Source organism: Cherax quadricarinatus, chromosome 61 (genome assembly GCF_038502225.1).
Source record: "Cherax quadricarinatus isolate ZL_2023a chromosome 61, ASM3850222v1, whole genome shotgun sequence".
Lineage (NCBI taxonomy): Eukaryota > Metazoa > Arthropoda > Malacostraca > Decapoda > Parastacidae > Cherax > Cherax quadricarinatus.
In genome coordinates this window covers 8601582-8620406 of record NC_091352.1, presented here as the reverse complement: position 1 = coordinate 8620406, position 18825 = coordinate 8601582, and the positions used below count along the sequence as shown (strand labels likewise).

Genomic DNA, 18825 nt, shown 5'->3' with positions numbered 1-18825 from the left:
AAATGGTCCAAGTCGGACCGAAACGCTGTCGTAAGCTCCTCTCTTCTATGTGCAGGTTATTTGTGTATGTTTCAATCACAGTATTGTGCCATTTTTTTTGTTATTCTGTACCGTTAATAACAACACCCAATTCTCGTACAGTATGAGGATGAGCCGAAATCACAAAGACGTCAACTTCAATAAAACAAGCCATCTTGAAACTGCTTTATTGCCCGCTGTTGCATCACTTCTTCGGTACCTTTGTTGCGAATACAGCTTTCACGACGACGATTTATGGGTACGACAAATACTACTTAACTACTGCTACGATGACTAGAAAGTGTTAGAATATAAAATGAGGTGTTTTAGTATCCATTGAGTAAAACATTCTTAAGAACTTTACTAACATTGCTTTCGATATTGGAGTACTACTACTGCGACTATTACAACTACTACTACTATTACAAATGCAAATATTGTAGCTATTACAACTGCAGTTACTACCAAAGGTAGGATCAGGCACTTCAGTGATCTCCAGTGCGAATTTCATTTTTAGATCAGTTTCAGTTCATATATATTTAACTATGTCATCACTGGCTTTTTACACAATGGTTTACAGATGTATAGCCTCATAGGGGAGATAGACAGACAAACACAAGATATACACAGCCACACAGATGTATATTTTCCAAACATTTTGTGATAATGATTCCAAAAGTCGTAAGCAGATTCTCTTAAAACAATGTCTGCCTCATGCAAAGGAAAGTCAGGAAGTGATGGTCTTGGTGGTCTGTAGGAAGTGATGGTCATAATGGTCTGTAAGAAGGTCTGGAGGTGATGAGGATGCATTGATCCGTGGGAGGGTCTAGTGGTGATGGGTCACTAGTAGTCTTAGCTCCGGTCTTGAGGTTGATGGGGATCGGAAGGTCCGATGTCCTCTCCGAAGGTGGAGTCATGGTGGTGTCCGATGTCCTCTCCGAAGGTGGAGTCATGGTGGTCTGAACTTTGATCTGCAGGTGACGGGAAGGATTGGTGTGGTGGAATAGTTGAATATGCGACCGGTACGGTGGTTGGGGATAGGAAGAAGCTGGACTTGAAGGTGATGGGGTCTACGTCTCTGGTGATGGGGTGCACGGCCTCCCCGTCAAACTCTACGTCAGCAACATAACCAATGACGTGGTCTGCCTGGTATTTCACCTATAAGAACGTATACAAAATATTTTTGCAATACTTTTTATGAAGTTTTCTCATTTTTATGTTAAATTAATTCTAGGTAGATCGTTTGACTTTCGTCATCTAGCTTATATTATGGCCCGTAAACGCTCTTAGCTAACCTTGCCTAACCTTATTATAACAAGCGCAATTTAATTTAGCCTAATCCAACTAAATATATTTTAGATAAGTTTACAGTAATTTAATAATAAACACAATAAAATATATTTTTTTTCGTTAGGTTCAGAATGACAAATTATTTTTGCTCATAGGGGAGGGAGTGCTAAACCCATTTGGGTCCCACAGCGCCTCCGGGAATGGGAGGCAGTCAGGTTCAATCCAAGACAGGGGAGGTCCAATTCCATTAAAGGGACTAAACAGGCAAAGAAGAAAGGATTAAGAACAAGAATAGTAATTGGGTTACGGTCTGCATTCTGCCATCGGGCAGAGCGATGTAGTAGGATCCCTTGATGAGGTGCCCGTCGTAAGTCTCGTCCTGACCGAAGTGTGCACCACCTTGGTCATCCTTCACACCGTACTGGAAGTTGTAGCTTCCACTCTGCTGACATAACATTCTTCTAGTTACAAGTTATTACTATTTTAGGTAAATGGACACAGATGCAACTAATTTGGCAACGTTTTGCTCTCCTGGAACCACAAAAAAGTCACATTAGTTACATCTGTGTCTTTACCTAACATTCTGTCGGTAATTCTGTCATTACTAAGCTCTTACTAACTAAAGAATAAGTCATGGTACCGTAGCTTCAGCAGTTCTAAAGTACATAATCTACACTGGAAATGAAAACATGACGTTTTGTCCCATCCTGAAACAAGTCAATCAGGGCTTGTAACGGTTCAGGAGAGGCGTTTAGTTTGTATATGTAATTTAGTTGTTAATTGTCAGTAGGTGTTCAGGAGCAATCTGTGATTTGAATTACAATCAGATCAGGTTTTTGTCTTGACGTTGTAGTGGTGCCAGATTCACCGCCATAGTGACTATGACATGGCCTCCTGGTTGATAGCCTAATCAACCAGACTGTTGACGCAAGTAGTACGCAGTTCGTGTAAGGCACTACGTACCTAGAATTTTCAATCTTGGAGAATTTTTTTTGATGGATCAGTTCCATTTATATTTATTGGAAATGGCCGTATAAATTTATACAATGCGTTATATACTTTATAGCTTAACGAAATTCGTTACAGCCTAAAAATAAATTGAAAAAAAAAATGCATAATGGCTGGGAAAATATTTAGAAAAATGTATTGAGGAAAAATGTGTATATTGTTATACTGTTACTGAAAATCAGTGATTTCACTCAGTAGAAGTGAACTTTAGCTTCTGCAGCGTGAATCACACTAGTGGTGATGACCCAGCACGTCTCACATTTGACACTCGTGGGCGTCGCTCTTGCGACGCTAGTAGGCGTCGCCTGTGTGACAGTGGGCGTTGCAACTCTGACTTTTGTTAGCGTACCTATCACCTTTGACGTTACCAACAACTTTACATGGTGCTTGCTTCAGAACCACTCAGCCGTGTTAGAAGTGATCGTTGTATCACATGTGAACTAAGTAAGAAATGTTAAACTCGTTTATTAATGTATCTCGTTATTTAGTTTCATATTTTATATATTTTGATTTTGATAACAAAAACATTGTAATTTCGTTATGACTGGTCTGAATATTTGTTAGGAGTGGTCTGTATATTCCATATCCCCCCCTCTCTCTCTCTCTCTCTCTCTCTCTCTCTCTCTCTCTCTCTCTCTCTCTCTCTCTCTCTCTCTCTCTCTCTCACACACACACACACACACACACACACACATCTACGGCAGTACAGACGTAAAAGAAAACACACCTGTTTGTCAGAAGGGGGCAAGGAAGACGAGTGTCTGGGATACAGAGCCCGAGAAGGCTGGTTGGCTGTCACGCTCACCGCTACATTTATACCCACCGCGACAACCACGCCCACCATTCTCACAATGAAAGAAACCTGTTAGAATGAAGTATTTTTTTTTAGAATTCTCTTCTGGAACAGGATTTGTTGAGATATCAGCCCATTCTTAGGTCTAGAATCACTATCCAAAGGCGAGTCCTAAAATTCACAGGCCGGTATGCTAACAACTGGACCAGCTGACTCTAGAATTCATCCACCTAAGTATATTTCTGTTATACACCATAAGGAGGTTAGCCGGGGCCGCACTCTGACCACAGATGCAGGTTTGTGCAGACAATATATTTACAGGATATATGTGCGATTCGTCTGTAAAAACCTGCATTTGTAATCACTGTGGGACCCGTTCTAACCTTTCTACATAGGAATATTCCTAGTTACATGATTCCTATTAGAGCCAGCTGGTCCAGTGGTTAGAACACTGGCATGTGAACTTTACTACTCGCCCACCATGGATTCCACCCTGGGTTTTTCCTCCCACCATGGGTTCTCCCTCCCGCCATGGGTTCTCCCTCCCACCATGGGTTCTCCCTCCCACCATGAGTTCTCCCTCCCACCATGGGTTCCCCCACCTGTTCTTTGATTTGTTATCAGTGGTGTTATTACGATTTCGTGAGTCACAAAAATAGGAAGGTATTGGTCAGTCATTTTTGGGGATGTAATTTTTTTTTACGCGATAAACCGTTTGGCTTGGATGGTGTAGACTGTAGAGGAAGGGGAGGGGAGAATAATTGAGGCAGGGAATACGGTGTTTGCTTGAGCTGGTTACCATAGCATTTTGGGAATTTTGCATCAGATGTTAGCCTCCTGCGTGGGTTTCATTGTGTAAATTTATTTTAGCACAAATTATAGTGACATAGACGGGAAATTAAAGGTTACGATCATTTTTAGGAAATTTGTTTATCGCAGTACTAAGCAAAGTAATTTTTTGTTATAATATAAAATTTATAATGGTAATGTAAATATAATTTAGTTTATTACTGGTATTAGGTCTTATATAAAAAAACATTTAATTACGAATGTAGGTTAGGTTACGTAAGATTTGTCAGGAAAGAGGACAAATGTTTCCTGAGGCGGGTCTTAGTAATATGACCCTCCGCTGGAGGTTTTGGCCATCTGACAGAGGCCTTCCACTGGCTTACCGGTCCACCCCTTTAAAAATTATGGTTATGTTTATAACAATTTTTTTTAATAATAGTCGGTGTCATATGTAATAGTTGATTGAGCGTGCATGTTATGCAGCCACCAGATGTACTGTATATTTTAAATATATAACTAGTTTGGTTTATTTTCCTTTATGTCGTATAAAATATTACACACTGGTTGTGCCTGACTTTATCTCTTAAGGTGTACAAACCTTGTTTTTATACTTAACACTGAACAAATATTATTCTCTGTTACATTGCGTCACTGTGTGGGTACATCTCGGTGTGGGTGCTTCACGATGTGGATACTTCACAATAGTGGGTGAGTGACAATAGTGGTTTCACAATAGTGGTTATTTCACAATAGTGGTAGCGTCACAATAGTGGTTATTTCACAATAGTGGTAGCGTCACAATAGTGGTTGCGTCACACATTAACCTTATATAGCATGTTGACGCCCTGGTTTGAGAAGTGTTGTCTCCGTGTTGGTAAAAGCAACTGATGTCTCCCTCCCCCACCTTATGTTTATATACTTCACATCTTATCCCCTCCCTCTCTACCTCCCCTCCCTTTCTGTCTTCTCTCCAACTCTACCACCCTTCCCTTCTGCCTCCCCTTAAGAATACTTGAGGGATGTTTCTGGGTGGGGGGGGGTCAGAGCTCACGCGGCCCGTCCAAAACCAAGCCTCCCGGTGGATCAAGGCTTGATAAACCAGGCTATTACTGCTGGCTTCACGCAGTCCAGCTTATGAACCACAGCTCGGCTGGTCAGGAACTGATTTTAGAAACGAGTCAGATCCCTTTTTAAGACAGGTAGAGGTTTGTTGGTAATTTCCCTTATGCACGAGGGAAGCACGTTGAAAAGTCGAGGACCTCTTGAGAACTCGATGAGTGTCAGAGGTCCCCGACTTTTCATACTTAACGGGCATTACCATCTATATAACAAATGTCGTATTACCGAATTTGTCTTAAATGTCAGTGCTGATTACCATTTACAACCTAGCAGGTTATATACTGTGTTTCCTGAACTGTGGTTTACCGTTAGACAGTTCCCGAATTCAACACCCCGACATCCCAATCCCAGACCAGGCCTCCTGGTTGATGACCTGGTCTTCAGGTTGTTGTGGCTCGCTGATCGTAGTTGCACGTAAGTAACGCTGCCTGACTGACCAGGGATTTCTGACAGGAGCTTAACCTTTAGTGTAAAGAACATGTTTTAAAGTGGTATAGAAGTGCTGGTTTCTATCATCTACCAAGACGTGTACTCTCAAGGCATTAACACACTGCCCTGCTCTCTAACCTCATTTTTTTTATATAAAGTATTAGAATTCACCTAGCGGATTGTTCGAATCCATACAACTAGCCGGCTAGTGCTATATCCACTGTACCCTGCTGGACTGGTTCCATGGGTTGTAATCCTAAGTTCCATGATTTGTTTACAGATGTGCCATTATGATTTCGCGAGTTAGTAATACTGCTGTCACTTGAAGTTCTGGTAACTATATTTAAGGCAGTGGAGATGTCATGTCTGAGGGCAATGTGTGGTGTGAATATAATGCAGAGAATTCGTAGTTTGGAAGTTAGGAGGAGGTGCGGGATTACCAAAACTGTTGTCCAGAGGGCTGAGGAAGGGTTGTTGAGGTGGTTCGGACATGTAGAGAGAATGGAGCGAAACAGAATGACTTCAAGAGTGTATCAGTCTGTAGTGGAAGGAAGGCGGGGTAGGGGTCGGCCTAGGAAGGGTTGGAGGGAGGGGGTAAAGGAGGTTTTGTGTGCGAGGGGCTTGGACTTCCAGCAGGCATGCGTGAGCGTGTTTGATAGGAGTGAATGGAGACAAATGGTTTTTAATACTTGACGTGCTGTTGGAGTGTGAGCAAAGTAACATTTATGAAGGGATTCAGGGAAACCGGCAGGCCGGACTTGAGTCCTGGAGATGGGAAGTACAGTGCCTGCACTCTGAAGGAGGGGTGTTAATGTTGCAGTTTAAAAACTGTAGTGTAAAGCACCCTTCTGGCAAGACAGTGATGGAGTGAATGATGGTGAAAGTTTTTCTTTTTCGGGCCACCCTGCCTTGGTGGGAATCGGCCGGTGTGATAATAATAAAAAAATTAAATGTTTTTAAGGCACATGTTTTCGACAAATAGCAACAGTTCATTACCTTTGTAAATTGTGAGTTCATTACCTTTGTAAATTTTGAATTCATTACCTCTGTAACTTGCTCAGCTATCAAAACTTTGAGGTCCAGTCCCTGGACCCATTATGTACCTCTGTAATCTTTTGACTACAGCCCACAGGATGGGTATGGGGTGCATAATAAACATATTAAACTAACTAAACTGTTAATGAAATAGTTCAGAATTAAAGAAATCAAAATTGTGTTGAACTGAAACTTTCACGACTCGGCAAAACACTGTAATAGGGAACTCGTTAGTGCGTATTCACACACGAGGTAATTCTTTGATGTATATCCACCTGTGAGGGGACTCATTGATGCATATTCACATGTAAGGAACTTACTGATGTATAATCATTTGTGAGGGAGCTCTTTGATGCGTAGTCACCTGTAAGGGACCCTATTGATGTATATTAATCTGTCAGGGTACTCATAAATGTTTGTGTTCAGAGTTCGATAGTTTGGGCTACACGCTGATTATAACACTATTTAATCCCATTAATTCAAGTATTTTTATTTCTTCGTTAATTTTTATGTAAATTAAATGTCAGAATGTCAGGGACAAAGATGTACTCGTGTTTAAGCCAGAACTAATTGCGGACACGCCAATAGATCTCTCCCCCTCTAGTGATAATACTTGGATTATTGACTGAAGCTGAAGTCTATAGTGTATAGTAGTTGCTCCTGTTGATGGTTCAGGAAATTATCGCTCATGTGGCTCGCTTTTAGACTTTGCGTCCTTGTTGACTTTGGTGCTTGCTTCAAGCGGTTCCACGAAATCATCAAATTCTGGCTGATCAGGAACTGCCTAGAAGAACTTGTCAGATCCCGTCGTAAAGGCAGTAGGGGTTTATTGGTAATTGGATTTGTGTTCGAAGGATGTTGAAAAGCCTTGAGCCCTTTGTGGACGTGTTGATAGCCATAACCATGTCTGGATACTTTAAGGAGTAGCTTAAAGGTAAAGGGTTAAAGGATTTCTGATGTGCATAAGCATCCACGGAAGCGAGCGCACATACGTACGTAAATTGTAATTGATAAGCGCGCGCGCGCACACACACACACACACACACACACACACACACACACACACACACACACACACACACACACACACACACACCCGCCACATCTTTTCACACCTTAATGGTTACTGTTCTCATGACGGAGAGGTAATGGCTGCATTCACCTGTGTACCTGCGATCTGCAGGAGCTAGTGAAAGCGTGCACAAAAGACCACAGTTGTTATTACACGTAAAGACATCCTGATAAATGCTATGTTTGAAGATGGACTTCGTCGTTGTTGTGGAAACTACATCCTTCTGTGTTTCCGCGAGCAGCTTTATTTCTGTAGGTGCTTCCCTTGATGCCGTTGAAGGGATATTGATTCAGTGAATTGGAGTCATCTTTTCGTATCGAGTATGATTACCTCACATTCCCTAGGCGCCATTTCTTCCATTCATTACACAGGTAGAGAGGAAGAGACAGCTTGTGTGGTGGGGAAGAAGACCAGGCGAGCACAGGTAAAAATTTAAGACCCAGATAAGTCTTCATTTTCAGGAACGTAGAGGAGCCAGGGGACAGAGAGCAGGTCAACACACAGTTATGCCATAGAGACTTTGGACAGTATGATTATTATATTCTTAGTTTATTATTACCACGGTGAGTGGTAGATTTGTAACAAATGAAGTGTGGAAGCAGTCACCATCAGCGGGCCGCCAGTAGCAACAACCTGGTTGACCAAGCAGACACCAGACAGACGAGCCTGGCCCATGACCGGGCTCCGAAGTAGAAAAACTCTCGGAAATCATCAGTGGTAAAGGTATACAAAGTTTCAAGAGTGGCTGTGACTTGGCCCGGGAGGCCAGGAGACAGTAAAGATACTCTATACGGGTTAGGCGGAGCCCGGAGATGTGAATCGAACACAGCTGAGCGAGTACAACATAGTGAGCACACAAACATCGTCCAGTAGCCCTTCTAAATCCTGATACTTTCAGAGCAAGGCACACACACCTGAAGACGTGTGCGTGCGTTCTCACCTCAGCAGCGGCTTCATCTCCCACACTTAACCACCAACACCACCAAAAATACTTCTTGGAACGAATTCGCAGTTTGCACTTTATTTTTTTTTTGTTTTGTGAAGTTAATGCTTCGAAATAAAAAAAATCGGTATATCTTTCCTTTTTTTTTTTTTGTTTGTCAAGTTCTAACCGAGCCAAACCTAAATTCAATAAAAACTTAATCTATAACTTTGTAATTTCTTATTGGCTTTGTTTTTTCCGTGTTTAGCACTTAGTCTGATTATTATTAGTGTTTTATTATTAGTATTTATTATTATTTATTATTTTTTTTATTATTATTAGTAGTAGTAGTGTACGTAACTGGGATTCAAAAAAGCCTCATATGCTGAAATTTTCATTAATTTCAAGATATTGTTGGATATTATGACATGAGAATAGAGAGATCCCAAACACTTTCCTGACTTAACATTATAGAAAAAAAAAGCACCTACAAAAATAAAATTAAAATTAAGGAATGTCCATCCGGCAGATGAGAAACTGTTCTGATGTAGATGTCACCAGACAAAACTAAGGAACGTTGCACCATGCATCCAGTCAGTCGTGGTTTCGCCACAGATTTTTTCCAGCTTCCTGTAACTGTGGGATGTGTGGCTTACTTGCTTTTTCTTCCCATTGTAGTTTAACTCTCTTTTTCTCCTTCTTATTTTAAGGAAGATAGTGATTACGAAGTGCTATCTCTGTGTGTGTGTGTATATATTTATAATATATATATATATATATATATATATATATATATATATATATATATATAGTAGGTTGGTAGACAGCAACCACCCAGGGAGGTACTACCGTCCTGCCAAGTGAGTGTAAAACGAAAGCCTGTAATTGTTTTACATGATGGTAGGATTGCTGGTGTCTTTTGTCTGTCTCATAAATATGCAGGATTACAGGTATGTCTTGCTACTTCTGCTTACACTTAGGTCACACTACACATGCATGTACACGTTTATTTATACACACTCATCTGAGTTTTCTTTGATTTTATCTTAATAGTTCTTGGTCTTATTACTTTTCCTTTTATATCCATGGGGAAGTGGAATAAGAATCTTTCCTTCGTAAGCCATGCGTGTTGTAAAAGTCAACTAAAATGCCGGGAACAAGGGGCTAGTAACCCCTTTTCCTGTAAAGATTACTAAAGAGAATAAGAAGAAAATTGTCAAAGTGGGAAGTCTGAATGTGCGTGGATGTTGTGCAAATGATAAGAAAGAGATTGTGGATGTTATGAATGAGAAGAAGCTGGATGTCCTGGCTTTAAGTGAAACAAAGCTGAAGGGGGTGGGAGAGTTTCAATGGGGAGGAATAAATGGGATTAGGTCAGGGGTTTCAAATAGAGTTAGAGCTAAAGAAGGAGTAGCAATAATGTTGAAGGATAAGCTATGGCAGGAAAAGAGGGACTGTAAATGTATTAATTCAAGGATTATGTGGAGTAAAATAAAGATTGGATGTGAAAAGTGGGTTATAGTAAGCGTGTATGCACCTGGAGAAGAGAGAAGTGTAGAGGAGAGATATTTTGGGAAATGTTGAGTGAATGCGTGGGGAGTTTTGAATCAAGTGTGAGAAGTAATGGTGGTTGGGGATTTCAATGCTAAAGTGGGTAAAAATGTTATGGAGGGAGTAGTAGGTAAATTTGGGGTGCCAGGGGTAAATGTAAACGGGGAGCCTTTAATTGAGCTATATGTAGAAAGAGATTTGGTAAAAAGTAATACATGTTTTATGAAAAAGAGGATAAATATACAAGGTATGATGTAGCACGTAATGAAAGTAGTTTGTTAGATTATGTATTGGTGGATAAAAGGTTGATGGGTAGGCTCCAGGATGTATATGTTCATAGAGGGGCAACTGATATATCGGATCATTATTTACTTGTAGCTACAGTTAGAGTAAGAGGTAGATGGGACAATATGAAGGTGGCAGCAACAAGTAAGAGGGAGGTGAAAGTGTATAAACTAAGGGAGGAGGAAGTTCGGGTGAGATATAAGCGACTATTGGCAGAAAGGTGGGCTAGTGCAAAGATGAGTAGTGGGGGGGTTGAAGAGGGTTGGAATAGTTTTAAAAATGCAGTATTAGAATGTGGGGCAGAAGTTTGTGGTTATAGGAAGGTGGGGGCAGGAGGAAAGAGGAGTGATTGGTGGAATGATGAAGTAAAGGGTGTGATAAAAGAGAAAAAGGTAGCTTATGAGAGGTTTTTACAAAGCAGAAGTGTTATAAGAAGAGCAGAGTATATGGAGAGTAAAAGAAAGGCGAAGAGAGTGGTGAGAGAGTGCAAAAGGAGAGCAGATGATGATAGAGTGGGAGAGGCACTGTCAAGAAATTTTAATGAAAATAAGAAAAAGTTTTGGAGCGAGTTAAACAAGTTAAGAAAGCCTAGGGAAAGTATGGATTTGTCAGTTAAAAGCAGAGTAGGGGAGTTAGTAGATGGGGAGATGGAGGTATTAGGTAGATGGCGAGAATATTTTGAGGAACTTTTAAATGTTAAGGAAGAAAGGGAGCCGGTAATTTCATGCACTGGTCGGGGAGGTATACCATCTTTTAGGAGTGAAGAAGAGCAGAATGTAAGTGTGGGGGAGGTACGTTAGGCATTACGTAGAATGAAAAGGGGTAAAGCAGCTGAAACTGATGGGATCATGACAGAAATGTTAAAAGCAGGGGGGATATAGTGTTGGAGTGGTTGGTACTTTTGTTTAGTAAATGTATGAAAGAGGGGAAGGTACCTAGGGATTGGCGGAGAGCATGTATAGTCCCTTTATATAAAGGGAAAGGGGACAAAAGAGATTATAAAAATTATAGAGGAATAAGTTTACTGAGTATACCAGGAAAAGTGTACGGTAGGGTCATAATTGAAAGAATTAGAGGTAAGACAGAATGTAGGATTGCGGATGAGCAAGGAGGTTTCAGAGTGGGTAGGGGATGTGTAGATCCAGTGTTTACATTGAAGCATATATGTGAACAGTATTTAGATAAAGGTAGGGAAGTTTTTATTGCATTTATGGATTTAGAAAAGGCATATGATAGTGGATAGAGGAGCAATGTGGCAGATGTTGCAAGTATATGGAATAGGTGGTAAGTTACTAAATGCTGTAAAGAGTTTTTATGAGGATAGTGAGGCTCAGGTTAGGGTGTGTAGAAGAGAGGGAGACTACTTAGACAGGGATGTGTAATGTCACCATGGTTGTTTAATATATTTATAGATGGAGTTGCAAAAGAAATAAATGCTAGGGTGTTCGGGAGAGGGGTGGGATTAAATTATGGAGAATCAAATTCAAAATGGGAATTGACACAGTTACTTTTTGCTGATGATACTGTGCTTATGGGAGATTCTAAAGAAAAATTGCAAAGGTTAGTGGATGAGTTTGGGAATGTGTGTAAGGTAGAAAGTTGAAAGTGAACATAGAAAAGAGTAAGGTGATGAGGGTATCAAATGATTTAGATAAAGAAAAATTGGATATCAAATTGGGGAGGAGTATGGAAAAAGTGAATGTTTTCAGATACTTGGGAGTTGATGTGTCGGCGGATGGATTTATGAAGGATGAGGTTAATCATAGAATTGATGACGGGAAAAAGGTGAGTGGTGCGTTGAGGTATATGTGGAGTCAAAAAACGTTATCTATGGAGGCAAAGAAGGGAATGTATGAAAGTATAGTAGTACCAACATTCTTATATGGGTGTGAAGCTTGGGTGGTAAATGCAGCAGCGAGGAGACGGTTGGAGGCAGTGGAGATGTCCTGTCTAAGGGCAATGTGTGGTGTAAATATTATGCAGAAAATTCGGAGTGTGGAAATTTGGAAAAGGTGTGGAGTTAATAAAAGTATTAGTCAGAGGGCAGAAGAGGGGTTGTTGAGGTGGTTTGGTCATTTAGAGAGAATGGATCAAAGTAGAATGACATGGAAAGCATATAAATCTATACGGGAAGGAAGGCGGGGTAGGGGTCATCCTCGAAAGGGTTGGAGAGAGGGGGTAAAGGAGGTTTTGTGGGCGAGGGGCTTGGACTTCCAGCACGCGTGCGTGAGCGTGTTAGATAGGAGTGAATGGAGACGAATGGTACTTGGGACCTGACGATCTGTTGGGGTGTGAGCAGGGTAATATTTAGTGAAGGGATTCAGGGAAACCGGTTATTTTCATATAGTCGGACTTGAGTCCTGGAAATGGGAAGTACAATGCCTGCACTTTAAAGGAGTGGTTTGGGATATTGGCAGTTTGGAGGGATATGTTGTGTATCTTTATACGTATATGCTTCTAAGCTGTTGTATTCTGAGCACTTATGCAAAAACAGTGATAATGTGTGAGTGTGGTGAAAGTGTTGAATGATGAAAGTATTTTCGTTTTGGGGATTTTCTTTCTTTTTTTGGGTCACCCTGCCTCGGTGGGAGACGGCCGACTTGTTGAATATATATATATATATATATATATATATATATATATATATATATATATATATATATATATATATATATATATATATATTTATTTATTTATTTATTAACAACTGTTAATTGTGACAACTTTTCGCTCTAAGGAGAGCTTGGGAGAAACTGTCCTTAGAGTGAAATATTGTCACAGTAAACGCTGTCTGCTCTAAGTCTTGTCTTCACACATGCAGAGTTATTTGGGTGAGGAGGATGAAGAATGGATTAAGGAGCAAGAGATGGACACTTCATGAGATTTTCTTGAAATCTATGAAAGGTTCATAATTTCTGGTCTTTTTTTGTGGGGGGGGGGAAACAAAGTGCAGAAATGGTTTTATGAGTTTATAAGTAAATGAGAAAGATAAACTTGAAAAGTTAGTGGCTCAAAATCTACACTTAGTTAATATAATTTGGAGTTAAAGAGGTCAAAATCGAAGGATAAAAAATTGATCTTTGTATAAATATTTTTTTTTGTGGCTAGGATTGCAAGATGATACAGTGGTACACCATAATTTTGGTTCAAGGCGCTTCTTAATATAGGTTCATGTTTATTGATTACATATGTGATCTTTGCTAGTTCCTGACTTTTACAAGTAGTCCACGACCCCAGACAGCCTCCCGGAGTTCACTGATAGCCCTCACCACATATAATTTAGTATTCCTGATGCAGTGGTATCCCTGGTGTTGTAGTGGAAGTTCCCAGGTTTTAGTGGTAGCCTCCGCCACCGCTTTGCTGGAAAGTGATGGGGGGCCCATACTTCGCTGGATGTTTCGCTACTCCATCGTAGCTGACCTTGGCCACGAAACCCTTGTAGTGGTCAGCTGTGTAGTCCACCTACAAGACAAGACACTCAACAAAATTGAAAAACCTTTGAGGGGGTTGAAGAAGGAAGGTAAGCTTGTCTGTAAGGCAAAGTATGAATCTCAAACATCATCCGAACACACTTTAGTGTACTGGTCTTTGAGCCAGAACAAGCATCGTCCGATCATTCACACTTATTATGAGTGTTCGGATACTGTGTAGGTTCATCACAAGCATCATCTGAACAAGCTCATATGCTGTGCACTAATCTATCCATGGATTGCTTATTACGATGGCCCATGAACGTTAAGTAATGAAATTCGTTTTATAAAAGTGTATCTAACAAAGGAAATCGGTTTAAAAACCCATTTTATCAACTCAAACCCTGCGACGCTTATACCATATGCACGTATATCATTTTGTAAACAACCCCCTTCCTAGGGTGTATACCCGGGACTCTGCGAACTGTGACAGAATATCGCGTACCACACCCACGTACCGTTTGTTTGCGGCCGTCGGGAAGGGCCACATTGTAGGACCCGTGGACGGCATTGCCGTCAGATTTTTCGTTCTGGCCAAAGTGCGTGCCCTTGTAGTCGTCGTGTACAGCGTAGTTAAACTGGTACGGCAGAGGCACCTAAGGAAGAGCACAAGAATGTAGTTTGATTGCATGAATGAAGATGGGAAGGGGCATAGTTGGTTAAATGGATTATGTTACTGAGGGAGTGGCATAATTGCTTGCTGTGTTGGATAAGGGAGCATGGCAAAGATAATTTTCTGACTAGCTTATGGATAATTTTAGTTTTATGTATATCCTATGTAATATTACAGTTAAAGGAAACTTTTACATTTGTTTTCTAGCATTAATACTAATGATTTTTTTCTTTTTTTTTTAAGATAAACTCTTTTGCGTCAAAACTTTATGCATAAACTCCAGCATTTATAAGTTATGGTGTACAGTACGTGTGATATACGGAGTAGATAAACGGCAGCATTTATGTGTTAAGATGTACCTTACATGTGGTACAAGGAGTTGGCAAAGTTGCAATACTTACCGAGGGGTAAACTTGATAGTCGCCTGGGTCTGCAGTGGTCGCCCCCACCACGATCATAATCGTCAGTACCTGCCAGCAGGAGAACGTGTTCTTATAACAATATTAATTTTAACATTATTATTATTACTGGATGAACACGATGGTGTTCATGTGTGGCTGTACGTAACCAATCTTGTATCTCCAGATGTCCAGACGGAATGTGTGTAGTTTAGATTTTTTATATTTAACGCATGGATTTAAGCGAGTGTTATCATATTGAGCAGCCTAGATAACACAGAAGTTTAGTAGAGCTGTGACATATTAATACCAGGAGTAGGAGGAACAGAATAGTAAGAAGAGTAGGTTAAGATGGACAGGGATAGGCTGACATACAAGGAGAGCAAATCAGGGACAATAAATGACAACTAAAAACGCACATGAGCTTCGTGAATGTTAAATACTTCTTAGTATCTGAGTTGTAAGTGGAGCGAACTAGATAGTTGCTGAGGACCAACTCCATACGCAGTTTGAATAGCAGATATGACTGGGATCTAGAGGCCAGGAATGTGTAAAGCCGTTAGTAAGTAATTAAAAGGCGCCAAGAGCTAAGACTCAACCGCTGCAAAACACAAAGTCCTTTGTATATCTTGCATCTTCCCTCAACCTTTGCACGTATATCTGCGAATACGGCAAGGTAAGCGAGCATACTCTTGTATTTACATACAAAAATGTAAAACGAAACCGTGAATTTTTGAACTGGATGAACCACTATATGAAACACACCCCTCACATTCTGACACTTGCGTGACAAGGTCATAGGCCGGTGAATTGGAATTGTACTGAAAACCCTTGTGGGTGATGAATGATATTAAAAATGTTTCAGATCTAGAATGGTAATAAAAATCCCATCACGGAGAACTGATATAAAAAAAAAAACAGGATGTAAACTTGAAATTAAGCAAATGCAAATTTCAAATCTAATTGTTATTATGGAATTATGTAATACAAAAGAGTAATAAAGCTGATGGTATTTATCACATTAATAATGTTATCTCGTTATTGTGTTCTACTGTGATAACGAAACTAATATAATTGGGTTATTATTATGCGGTTTCCTGGGATCACGAAAAAAGGTTTTGTTATCAAGTCGAAGGCTCCTGTAGCATATATTCTCGGAAGAGGGGAGAAAAAAGACTAAAATGCATTAACTAGAAAGTATAGCTTAAAGGTAACCTTCAGCAAAGTAGCAAAGCGTAGTTAAACAATTGATTTTTTGCTAAAAAAGTTTTGCTTCTGGAAGTACGCACATAGCATTTACATGCGTATTTTCGTTAAACATGTTTTTATATTTGAAATGTAATATTGTTGCATAACATTCAGTATGGTTTATCATTCACTCTTAAATTTGAAATCCATTTAATGATGAAATAAAAAAATGGTATTATTAAAGAGAGACTATGAAGAGTCACAGTTCCGTAATACTTGACGTTATAGTGTTCTTAGCGTCCAGACAGCGTGAAATCAACGAATCTTTATAAAGGATTAGAGTTCATAACAGTTTGGTGACTAAAATGTTAGTGGAAGGTCTGTGGGGGGGTTAGGCTTTGTATGAAAGCCTAACTTCTAGATTTTATTCTATATTTAATGGGGTAGGTTTACTGTTTTTTAGTCAGTGGGTAGTCTCGTTTATTTTTTTTTTTCTTTCATGTATATGGAGCGTTAAATCTTTGTGAGTCATTAAACACAGTGAGTGATGGTGGCTCAATACTCATTGTAAAAGAGGTGCTCGTCCAAGATCAACTCCTTCCTTTCAAAGGAGGTGCTGGTGAAGAGCTCTTCATCCAGGTAATCGGGGCAGACCTCGATTTCCTCGGGTGAATTTCCTCGGATGAAACATGAATTCCCCAGCCTCTCCCATTTCCCACGAACTCTGATCTTAATGGGTTTAGCGCTTAACTCTGAATTAAAAAAATGCTAGTCCGTCTGAGTCACGTAAGTACAATCCTCGAGGCTGTCTTTCATCTCTGATATAAATTATCTGTCTCTTATGCTTATTAATTCTCACTTCTTATTGCACACGTAACATATTCAATTTTATACGTTCAAAAAATTTTGGAGTGTGTTATAGGAGCGATGATCTCTCAGAATATTGTTGTGTACTAACGGTGGCCAACAAGGCAGGCGAAACTGCTTAGTTTAAAAATATGTAGAGAACCTTCACAGCTCGTAGAAACTTAGTCAAGCACCTAAATTTCTGTGAGTGCTTGAAGTCACTAGTGCAAGAAAGATATATTATAATCTGTACCCGGAATTTACCGGAGGGATTGGTCCCAAATTTGCACACTGAAATAACTACTTACGAACATAAGAGGCTTGGCAGACGGTACAGTACGGTTACCTCCAATGAAAAGCAGGGTAGCGATAAGTACATTGAGAACTCAATAAGTGTTAAAAGGGACCACGATTCTTCATCCTCCTTTCATGCATAAGAGGGATTACCAACAAACCCCTAGCTGTCTTCAAGAGGGGTTTCTCAAAACAGTTTCTGATCAGCCACTTTGTGATGCATACCATGGGCTGCGGGCGACGGGCACTAACAGCTTGAACAATCAGGTCAGTAACCAGGAGGCCTGGTCTGGAACCGGGCCGTGGGGACGATGACCTCCGGAAGCAGCTCCAGTTAAACTCTGTATTCTCGTATGTCCCCTAATTTTATAATTAAAATTTTTCTTCGCTTTTTTAATTTCCATATTTTTTTATATTTTTTTTTATTTAATCAAAAACAAAAAAGTTAGATTTTAAGACTAATGATATTCTCAAGAATCATCTGCCTAGTTTAAAATATAGATAATTTAAACAGTTATCGGTGTATCATGAAACCACTTTTCGTACCATGCAAAAGAGATTAGTGGTCATAGCGCATGATAATTTGTATAAAGAAATTATTACTGACCTGTTTTGTGGGCGTGCAAAATATCGATGATCTATTCTAAATTTTAATTTAATATTGCAAAATATCTTGAGGCGTTGCAGATTTGGTTAAATTTCGATTTGTCTTTGAATAACCACTTCACAAATTTGAAGTGAAATCTTTCGTTTCAATGAAACGAAAGAAAGGGAAAGGGAAAATTATTTCTTCAAATTTGATAAATTTACATTTTTATCTTTTTTTCTTATCTATGGTGAAGTTAAAGCATACTTTGAAAAACTCTTAAGATATATATTCTTACTTGTAAGTCCATATTACTGTAGGAGAGGGATGCAGATATGTCAACTGAAGGGAGCGGCGACTAGGAAACTGTAGGGAGTACGCCCTTCCTTGTGTTTATATACAACCAGTTGATGCACCTTCCCACCTAGCTCCTCTCAAGGATACCATTTGAGGGATCCCGCTCGTCCGAAGCGGCCCCGTGTCAATTCAGGCTTCACGCCACACTTTAAGATTGACTGGAAAAACCTTACTCCACAAACTGTAATTAACTTCTGCACACACAATGGTGCACACTTTCCCTGTCTGAGTCTCCTTGGGTCTTTGGAACAGAAATGATCTTTTCTTGATAACCCAGATACTGGGTTACCTTATGTTGATTACTGTTTGAGTGGGTGAATTGTCTGAAAAAACCAGCAATCATTTTTTGGCATAAATAGTGACAAGATTTCGCTTTCCGAAAATTATTCTTGGCTTCCAGCCAACGACTCTTGATCGAAATATAATGGGGCGCCACCAAATAAACTTAAACCAGTTTAGTTATATTAAGAGTATGATATTGTAATATGACAGTAACATTTAACAACTTAAATTGCTCAATATCTTGCAAGATAACGGCATTTTTTTTTTTTTTTTTGCAATTTGGTGTTAAATTTTCATCGACTGCATGCGGAAAATGTTTAAATATATTAATTGCATGTTGTCATAATCCTCATACTCATGATTTGCACGAACATCGAGGAGATTTAGTTGCTCTTTTTTTAAAAAAAAAAAAAAAAGATGCCACTTGGATGCGTTAAGCAAAGGAACGAGGCTTCGCTAGTTTTTATATTTTGTGGTTGT

General features: G+C 39.8%; 2 protein-coding genes across 2 annotated transcripts; both read right to left on the bottom strand.

Annotated features, from left to right (window-relative positions):
* Positions 1-870: 870 nt before the first annotated feature.
* Positions 871-3198, bottom strand: LOC128699257 (cuticle protein 7-like). Its single transcript, XM_053791857.2, has 3 exons — positions 3044-3198; positions 1616-1750; positions 871-1176 (listed from the first exon to the last, which is right to left on the bottom strand). The coding sequence occupies exons 1-3, from the start codon at positions 3158-3160 to the stop codon at positions 871-873; spliced, it is 558 nt and encodes a 185-aa protein (XP_053647832.1). The 5' UTR covers positions 3161-3198.
* Positions 3199-13327: 10129 nt separating this feature from the next.
* LOC128699501 (cuticle protein 19-like) lies at positions 13328-18059 on the bottom strand. Its single transcript, XM_070098052.1, has 4 exons — positions 18005-18059; positions 14796-14864; positions 14240-14377; positions 13328-13773 (listed from the first exon to the last, which is right to left on the bottom strand). Exons 1-4 carry the CDS (start codon positions 18014-18016, stop codon positions 13645-13647), a joined length of 348 nt encoding a protein of 115 aa, XP_069954153.1. The 5' UTR covers positions 18017-18059; the 3' UTR covers positions 13328-13644.
* Between the last annotated feature and the right edge of the window lie 766 nt (positions 18060-18825).

Coding starts and splice junctions, on each gene's coding strand:
- LOC128699257 (XM_053791857.2), bottom strand. CDS start 3,160: ATGGTGGGCGTGGTTGTCGCGGTGGGTATAAATGTAGCGGTGAGCGTG. Junction 1,751..3,043: donor TGCCCCCTTCTGACAAACAG/GTGTGTTTTCTT, acceptor TTATGTCAGCAG/AGTGGAAGCTACAACTTCCA. Junction 1,177..1,615: donor CCGATGGCAGAATGCAGACC/GTAACCCAATTA, acceptor ACGTTCTTATAG/GTGAAATACCAGGCAGACCA.
- LOC128699501 (XM_070098052.1), bottom strand. Junction 14,378..14,795: donor ACTATCAAGTTTACCCCTCG/GTAAGTATTGCA, acceptor GCTCTTCCTTAG/GTGCCTCTGCCGTACCAGTT. Junction 13,774..14,239: donor CCGACGGCCGCAAACAAACG/GTACGTGGGTGT, acceptor CTTGTCTTGTAG/GTGGACTACACAGCTGACCA.